Source organism: Nuphar pumila, chromosome 7 (assembly GCF_984573655.1).
Source record: "Nuphar pumila chromosome 7, dmNupPumi1.hap1.1, whole genome shotgun sequence".
In the NCBI taxonomy this organism is placed as follows: Eukaryota; Viridiplantae; Streptophyta; class Magnoliopsida; order Nymphaeales; family Nymphaeaceae; genus Nuphar; species Nuphar pumila.
Window position 1 is genome coordinate 17,254,196 of NC_143255.1, and position 10,035 is coordinate 17,264,230.

General features: G+C 36.2%; 1 protein-coding gene across 1 annotated transcript in view; it reads right to left on the minus strand.

Annotated features, from left to right (window-relative positions):
* The window catches only part of LOC149831318 (uncharacterized), a 41,944-nt gene extending 39,361 nt beyond the window's left edge, over nucleotides 1–2,583 (minus strand). The window contains exon 1 of the mRNA XM_090013815.1: nucleotides 2,377–2,583. Coding sequence (XP_089869941.1) covers nucleotides 2,377–2,432 — 56 coding nt within the window. The 5' untranslated portion in view covers nucleotides 2,433–2,583. The remainder of the gene's footprint in view (nucleotides 1–2,376) is intronic.
* Nucleotides 2,584–10,035: the final 7,452 nt, after the last annotated feature.

Here is a 10,035-nt window from a genome sequence, read left to right on the forward strand (position 1 = left end):
TATTTAAATCTACAACTTTTTTATAATGGTCTTGTAAAGATAAATAGTTAAATCATGGAAGGATTGAAAGCACTGATGAAAAATATGGTTGAGAAAGAAGAAGAAATGAATGATCCAGATTTGTAATTGACTTGTTATAATTCAAAAGATCTAAAGATCTTCGATGAGATTACAATATCTCTTCTTTGTATTGCACATCCACATAAGTTTCAATTTTGATTTGCATTTTGTACATTTTTTTACTTTAAAATATATTCTCAATTTCTCATTACTTGCTTTTGTTTTTATTAGGGATATGGTGGGAAATGAGTGAAGCAAATATTAAAATACTTAGTCAACTATGCAGTGCATCTACGTGCGAAAGAATTAGAGTGCATTTGAAGCAGCACATACCAAAAAGAGGAATCATCTTGAGCCAACAACTCTTACTGATTTAGTGTACATGTGCATGAACATGCATATGGAAAAGAAGCAAAAGATTCTCACTCTATTATGTATGAAGACATTGAAGCACTTTTATATGGCTCAATTGAAGAAATGAATGAAGAAGAGGAAATAAAAGATGAGGAGGATGAAAACATTCAAGGTCAAGGAATTGATGAAGACACTTTTGATTTCTTAGCAAGTGAATGGTCTCTTTGTATAAACTTTAAACTTTATAATATTTTCTTTCTTATGAACTTGAAGTTTGATGGTTTGGTTGATCCTTCTTACATATTTGATGTTTGATGGTTTAGTTCATACTTCTTACATATTTGATGTTTTCTAGTTTAGTTGATACTCACATATATGATATTTATTGGTTTAGTTGATACTTGTTACATATTTGATGTTTAATGGTTTAGTTGATACTTCTTAAATATTTGATGTGATGGTTATTATTTGATATTTGATATTTTCTAGATATGGTTAATGGAATTGAAAATACATTTTATATTTTTTCATGTAAAAATAATTGTGTAATTAGTTTGTTTTTATTTGATTTTTAAACAAAATAGATTTTTTAAGAAATTATTTGATTTTTTATTTTTTTTTAGATTTTGCCGAAAAAACTCGAGAAATATTCAGAAAGTTGAAAATCTCACAATAAATTTACAACCGAGAAATTGCTGTTTTAAGATTTTGTCATTATGCTAGTGATGAAAGCATGCTTATCAGTGGAGTCATAAATGGGTATGTAAGAAACATAAGAAGAAAGCATAGAGGACCAAAATTTGGCAAAATTCAATGCAGCAGAGATCATTCCCTATTTTGGCATGGTCCATGAAGATGCACATGTTCTAGCAATCAAGTGCATCAATGTACAACAGAACGATTACCGGAATGTGCATGCAAACATCCAGCCCTTCCAATTTAAATCACATTGAGAGAGGCAGAGAAATTTTGCAAGATGGCAGCCCATAAACCCCTTGCATATTGCCACCAGCTGCAGACATGGTTCATGGCTAAGGCTCCACACAACATGGATGGTTGTGCAGCTGCCAATGTAGCACTCCTCCAGAACCTGAATGGTTTGTAAACCAAATACCTTTGCCCCCCAACAGTGTAGGTCGGCTAACACCAATAATTTAAGGTCATGCTTGAAGAGCCTGTGAAAAACTTCAGCACAAACTTTTTCAAATCCCATAATTCTTTCCAAGGGAAAAAAGTTAAAAAAAAATCGCATGAGAAATGATTCCCACGGAAACTGATCTTCACCGTCCGCCCTCAAGATCTGTTTCACGGGTTAAATCTTTCTCGGGAGAAATTTAAGAATCATGCACTAAAATTCCCGCCTTGACATATTAAGCTTCAAAAACATGGCTTTGAGAAGGGGATAAAGATTCCACAGTTTCCGTAACACAACCCTAGAAAGCAATTGGCCCAAGTAACTAAGAGAAACTTAGCCCTAGCACCAAAATCTCAGACCAAACTCACGCCTGTCTGTCTGATGATAAATACCGCGTTGTCATTCAAAGATCCATGCCTAACTCGCCCCAACGCAAACTCGCTAACAAACCAGTCCTAATTATAAAGCAACGAACAAAATTTACATGCCAAATTACTCGAAAATCCCTAAAATCCTCGACTCACGAAACGATCAGTTCAGTCGCTTCAAGCAGAGCCCAAACGTCCCAAGCCTGCAAAACCTCATCCAAAACACCTCCAAGGAACCCAAAAGATCGGAAACGAAACCCAAAAAAACCAATTCCCCAAAAAACCCTACAAACAACCCTCGATTGCAAGGAAAAGAGACGGGGCGCAGCTCCGAAAGCGAAAAACCGACGAATTCCTGATGCATTATGCTCTCGGAATCAACAAAAGCTCACTGATTGCAGAGACTACGAGGCCAAAAGAAAAAATTAAGAAAAAACAGGGAGATCTTTTAGGGGGTACCTGGCAGCGGGGGTCGGGGGAGGGGAGGAGGATCTCTGGAGGAGGAGAGGGTCCATTGCGCCCGTGCTTGACTCGTCCCTCGTGGAGTCTCTCTCTCTCTCTCTACCTCATCGCCGAAACCCTAGAAAATGGAGAAGAGAGATGAGAGAGGGAGAGAGAGAAGAGAGAGAGATGGTGTTTTCCTTCGCTCGCAACGCTTTCCCCCTTTTTATGTTTGGGGAAACGATAGTCATAGACGAAGAGAAACTCCCGCACCAACGTTGTGGGCTGCGGTTACGTGGGTTCGGCCCTCATATACCTTGGGTGTGAGAGCCCGTTCTTGGATAGGGCTGTCAATGGGTCGGGTTTCTACTGGATACCCGAACCGAACCTGGATAGGGGTGGACATCGGGCCGGGCCGGGGCGACAAGCCTGACCCGTATTGATGCCCGAGCCCAGCCTTGCAATCGGGCCCTTTAAGACCGACCCAGTTAATGGGTGGGGCTTGTCTGGCCCTACGCACTTTGCACATGGGTCTGGTCTTATTAGGGCCCAATTATCTAATCGGACCGGCTTTATTCAGGCCTGGGCTGCAAACTGCAGCCAAATCCCAACCCGATTCAGGCCGGGTACCCGAAACCAGACAGGCACCCAGCCCGATGGCCACCCTTAAACCTGAATTCTTGGGTATGGGCATGAAATTGCATATGGGAATCCAACCCAGGCAATATGCATTCTGGGTTTGAGTTATGGTTTTTTTTTTTCTGGTACTTGACCCGACTTGGGTTTTTTTCAAGCACCCAGACCCGAATTTTTCATATGTATTTTCAATAAAAGTAAATTTCTGAAAATATATGTATCTAGATTTGGGGTTCTCTTTTCTTGACCAACAAAACCCAAACTGAAACCCGAAATCAGTTATTTGTTATATGGGCGTGTTTGGTTATACCCCGACAGGTCAGGTACCTGAATTGCTGACAGCCCCAAATGTTCATGTAAACTGTGCGAATTTGGATCAGGTTTAGCCAAATACCATATCCGACTGATTGGATGTTGGCTAAACAGATTCGAATTCCGATTTGAATTCAAATGGTGAAAAGCTCATACCAGGTCCTCTTTTTTACATGTAAACAAATTCTGATATCCATCAAATGTGAGTATTTGTCAGTTTCTACCAATCGCGTCATATTACAATCGGATGTGGTTTTGGCTTACCAAATACACCTAAATGGAATAGAGTTCAGTCAGATATTGGATATAATTTGATTCATTGACATCCCCAGATGTCCCATAATTGAGATTTTTAGGGCACGTTATTGTTCTGTTTTCTCATTTCCAATTCAACATGAGAAAAAATGTTGCATAAGAGTCCATTTCTCATATACTTTATTTGGACTTTTATATGTTTATCATGTAATAGATCCATCTTGGATCCAAAATTGATATAGGGTTTCTCTTGTTTTTCTATAATTACCCGTTATACGGCTTGGAGTTGATAAATTGGATGAATTGAGTTATTATTTTTCTTAAATTTATGCATTACTTCTCATGATTTTTCATTGCTTATGCTTTTGTAGTGTAATAACTGTGAGAGCAGCGTAACTTATGAATTTAGTTATTTTGATTTGCATCAAAGTAAGAGATCATCACTCTGATTCCATTTTCAATATCTAAGTGGATCATCATACTTTGTTTCATGTCTCGTTTTCAATATCTGTTTGTTTCTTTGTTGCACTAACCACAAGCTTATTGAATCATCATTTTATCACTTGCATGGGTATTCTTTTGATCTGATCTCATCAGGGTTCTTGAATATGTATTCTTCAAAAGTTGCAATAGTTTGTCATTTCTTACATGTAGAACAAAATTAGAGAATGCCAAAGAGAGATCAATACTTGAGGACAAGTCTGCTCCAACTCCAGAAGAATGATGCAGGAGCAAAATAGCTACAATCTGGATCAATAAGAGATCCATTTGGAAGTAGTTTAGTTTAGTATGATTTGAGTTCATTTATTTGGACTTAGATATGTTTATCATGTAAGGGATTCATCTTGGGTCTAAAATAGATCTAGGGTTTCTCTTCTTTTTCTGTAATTACTCATTGTAAGTGCTTCTCAAGGAGAGTTACTGAATGAATTGAGTTATTATTGGTTTTTCTTGAATTTATGTAATACTTTTCATGATTTTTCATTGCTTTTGCTTTAGTAGCGTAAACCATGTAGGAGTAGTGTAACTTAATGGTTTCTTCGCAAATTGAGTTGTTTTGATTTGTGTCATGTTTTCTCGTATACCCTCCTATGACTTTTTTATTTTCAATTAAAAATGAATAAGGGCATGTTTGAAAGTGAGAAAATAGTAGAAGAAGTGAGTATGAAAGAAAAAATACATATTTTTGGTTGTTCTAAATGATACATTTTTTTTAAAAGAAAAGTTTTTCTAAAAGACTTGACATCACATGTTGGGCTATGGAAATGCTATTGAGGTGAGATGTTGCAGTGCCAGTGTAGGGAGCCACAAAGCGGTCAGCTCTTGTGTTAGGAACTTTCACTTGTTGGGATGTGATAAAGTGCCCAAGGCTGAGGGGAGCCTTTGTTGGAGTTCTGTGGTTGGGCAGAGCAAACAGTGACACTTCATTTGTTGCACTCAGGTGATGCTTGGGGGATCTCAGGTGGGAGTGGTCGGCCATGCTTCCTTCGAATTGTTGGTTGAGGTAGTCTTAGAGCGTCCTGGGTAGTGGAGGGCCAAGTGATGGAGTTCGAGAACATAACAAAGTCCCTGCTTGTCTTCTTTCCCTCGCTATTTCATGGGTTGTCACAAAAAATTATAGGGACAACTTAAGCCATGGGCGGATGGGGTGACCAAGTAAGATGGTATTGCCCTATGTGACAGGGCAAAAGATGGGATGAAGGCTTTAGCGTTTCAGCTGGATTGAGAGTTTGAGGATGCTAAGTATGAGAAAAATCAAAGTAGTGTATAAGAGAAATTGGCAAAAGATGTGACAATGTGGAGGGTAAGTAGACAATGACTCCTTTGGGGATAGGGTACCCCCATCAACTCATTTTTTTTTTCATAAAATGCGTTGAAGTAAGGAGTAAACAATGATTTTACTGAATGAAAATCCTTTAGATTTAGGGGTTGGGGGCGGCTGTGGGCCATGAGATAGTGGTGGACTATTGTCGAAGTGGCTTGAGGTGCATCATGGTATGGGATGCAATGTGTTGTGATGGTAGCAGGGTGAAGCAAGGAGAATGCACCACAATATGGAAGTCGAAGTGCATGGGAGTGACATTGGTCGTTATTTGAGTGGTTAAGAGACACACCCAAGGGTTTGGGGTGCTTGAAGTTTTGAGGATGGTCAGACATTTCAATAAAAAAGTTGTTATTGGGAGGAAGGAACTTGTGAAAGGGATAACCTGACAGCAAAGTGTGCAAGAAGACATAATGTGTTGACAAATCTTCGATGAGGGGCTCACACTGATGAGGAACTTGTTACTGCAAGGCCAACTATGAGTTCCCAAAGGAGCTATTAGAGCATAGAAACTCTAGTGCTCTAATACCAAAAGACAAAAGAAAAAAATAAATCATGTTAAAGATAATGGCAGGTGTTCTGTTAGACAACTTAATGATGGTAACAACCAAATTTATTTTGAGAAAAAACCGTAGAATTAAAATTATCATAATGTGCAAACAATTAAACAACTATAGACATGAAAAACCACAATTTTTAGGGATCCTATTTAAAAATATAGCACACATTAAATTTTTTTCCTTTAATAGATGGTTGTTAAGAGCCACATGAAGAATTACAATTTAGAAAGAATTTGAGTAAAAATAAAATGTATGTAAGAATAGAACCTTGACAACCTAAATGTATATCGATCACTACAGCATGTCTGCATCACAAGCAGAGAAGGAAGACCATGTGTTGTCAGAAAGTCCTAATTGATTGGTGGACTCGTGGCTAAATTCAGAATTTGATATAAATACAGTTGTACATCTACCTATTGAAGCATTGATAAAGCATCTAGGGTCACAAAAAAAATGTATTGTAAGTGCATGTGTTATTGTTTTGTCTTTTGCATTTGTATTATTTGTCCCTACTAAAAATGAGTTAAAAAATATATATTGGTCCTTTGTAATATATATGTATGATAGTGAATATTCTTGTATGAGTCAATTTTGGATAGTGTAGTCTGATCTAATATTATTTGTATGAAATTAACAGATGTTGATATATGGTCGTTAACGATCGGGACATGCACATTCTTTCTCCCCGTAGAATGGTTCACCACTCACCAACTAAGGTGAACATGTATACGAGATCCACTTTATATCACATATGGGTGATACTTCAAAGGAGGAAGAGATGCCTCACAAACAACACAGGCCACTGCAGCTTCATAGTCATCCACGATGTCCTCAGGTAAATATTAATACAGTAGTTTTTTGTATAATTAAAAATTTATTACTGACATTCCTATTAATATATATTTGTTTCTTACAACAAATTAGTAATTGTGCAGTCTTCTTAGTGCAAATGTAAGAATAACAAATGTGTAGCCCACTAGAAGTAAATCAAGCAACGAAAGACTTCAATAAGTATCAAGCCTCGAACGCAATGAGTCGTGAGCAAGGGTGACTCTATATTCTCTAGGAGGCTTTCGTGTATCATCAGGGATCAGGCCAACATGACTCACAAGTTGTGAATAAAAGATGGTGTTGTGAATGAGAAGATGGTATTGCATGAGATAATTTATGTAAGTATATTGTTTAACTATGTTTTGATAAACATATTAATCTATAAAAAAAGTGTTACTAACTATATTATGATAATTTGGTGCATGCAAAGTTTGATTTAGACAAAGATAGAGTTGAACATCATGCTATCGTGGATAAATAACTTCAGCTATCATACTAAAGGGTGCAAGAATGTTTTCACAAGAGGTTTGAAAACCAGGACAAAGCAACAAAACATCCTCCTAAGGGAGTCGACTCTGAAGTGTGGAAAGGGATTTACATTTTTTTCATCGAAGACTATTGGATGGTAAATATTAGATATATATTCATAAGTAAATAAATGTTCAATTTTTTAGATTTTTGTGAACTAATTGGTCTTCTTTTGGTTAATAGTAAACATTGGAAAAAAATCCTGCGAATAGAGTAAAACAGACGGTTTAACATAACAATGGATCATCTTCATACATCCATAGCTTTCATACCAATGTAAGTTTCTTATTCTCTAACTTTATTTTTTCATATAGTAGTATTGTGTTAAATATGTTTGTTTTAATAAATTTTAAATTTGTTATTTGCATACTGAAATAGATGGACAAAAACTGACGATGAGTGCGTACTACAAAGAGATGCACACGCATTTAGATCACATAACATTCATCTACAGCGAAGCAAAAGACACTTTTGTAAGTAACTTGCACTTTGTAGCAGCAAAGCAAAATCAACATTCATTCATTCTATTTTGTACATTATCATTAGTTACTGATAATTAAATATTAATATCGTGCCGAACAAGCTATACTTTATGGAGATTGAAAGTGATGAAACATGTTCTTCACAAGGAGGCCCGTCGATGTCGCAATGAGACATCTTTGCCAAAATCTCCAGTGTGAGAGGGATGAATGCATTTGTCATTCTATCTAAAGGCACAACCCATGTTTTAGAGCTATTTTCTCAGTTAGGCGACAAAATCGGAGCTCAAACAATTAAGAAAACAACTAAAGCAAGAAAAAGAAGGCTGAGAGCGATATAAAAATACCGAGAGCGAGAAAGAGAAGAAAATATAAAGTTTAGAGAGCAAATGCAAACTTTCATAAATTGTCTCAAACAGAACCTCCATCCTAGATCTCTCTTAATTTCTCGTAAATAAGACTATCAGATGCATATTTATTGAATGAACATGTCATAGTTTTTTATGTCATGTTATGTTTTAAGGACACGTGTCTATTTATAAATTTTTTTTTTTTGTTTGACCTGTATTCAATCTTTTTTTATTGTAGATAGTATGAAATTGATTATATATATAAATTGATTTTAAAAATATATAAGCTGAGGCCAAAATTTGGGTCATACATTAACGGTGACCTATAAATGTCGCTATTATTACTCAACTAAGGCCAAAATTTGGTGGCCGTTATTTATCGCCATTATAAAATGCTCTTTATTAATAAATGTCACTTTACCAATGGGGGCGCCACTTGTCTAGTAGTAGCAACTAGTGCACCTCACCTTGTGTTGTGACGTTGCAAGTTCAAATCCCAATGGTATAGTTGTATAACCGGTAGGGGTCTGCCTAACCCCAACTTGCCTTTCAAAAATAAAATAAAATAAAATGCCACTTTACATTAAGTTTGATTTCTTATTGGAATATGGGTATGCCACCCATGCAAAGTAAGCATAAGAACATATCATCATGCAGCATCTAGCTTTTCCACGTTTCAGTCACAACCATAGTCAAGGAAGATGGTTAACTACAAAAATTCATATAAGATGAGCTGGAATTTTTTTGGATCGTATTGAAAAGAAAATCTAATTTTATAACAATGACTAAAAGTACCCCCCTTGAAAAAAAAACAATTACCAAAAATAGCAGAATTTTCTGAAGTTTCATTACTTGTATCGTTCCAATAGTATTCATGTATACTTTTAGTAATTAAAAATTGCAAGTTTCAAGGTGAACGTATCTTTCCATTATTTAATTGCGATGAAGAGCGCTATCAGATAATCCTAAGTTCAGTGGGTTAGTCATGAGTTAACTAGATGTCTAGCAACAAATATCAACCTTAAACTTTCAGAAGCCAATATAATCCTGAAAAAGTGGCAATTTTTTCTAAGTACACCTTTTTCTGAAAATGCTGTGATATTAAAGTGATAAAAAACACTTTTTAAACTTTTATTTATTTTCCTTTCTTTGTTACATATTTTAATATTTTCTAATGTTTTATATTTGACTATTTTTCTGCAAAATTTTCAGCAGAAAACAAAAAATGTAAGTTATCTCCAGATTTGTAACATTGCTAGATGTAGGGCTAATTGAAAGACAAGCAAAATGGAAACTGATTTTTTAGTGAAAAATAAAACAAATTTATCTTCATAAATTAATTAAACCATTTACATTCATTGAGAAGGACTCTGTATGGTTAAACAAGAGAGGAAGGTCAGTTTTCTCAGCAGAAAAGGTTAACCCTCAACATGTATTTTTTATAGGAGAGGAAAAACTTAATTTTATTAAAGCAAAAAAACTTAGGGTGATGAGGTATCGACCCCCCCCCCCCGCTTTACAAGGAGAGCAGGGTAGCTTGTGAAGATAGGGTGAATCGAACTCAAGCAATCGCCTGCCATTTCAGGGCAACCATGTGAAATACATGTTGAGGTTTTTTCTTTGGAGATGTTGGTTGTTCACAACTTGGTGGGCGGTTTGGTGGGAGTGTAACGCAAGGACCTTTGACGGCCGGGTTAGGCTTGTCTTCTGGTTCACGCATATTTGCTATCGTCACAACCTTTGCGCATATACCATGTGAACCTTCTTTAACTAAAATCTTGCATAAATTTTGGACATAAATGCCTTATCAAGATAAGTTGTGTTTATATAACCTTATGTTAAGGGAAGAAATCCACATGATGAAGAAAAAAAAGAAAGAAAGAAAGAATCTCTTCTAACAGCTG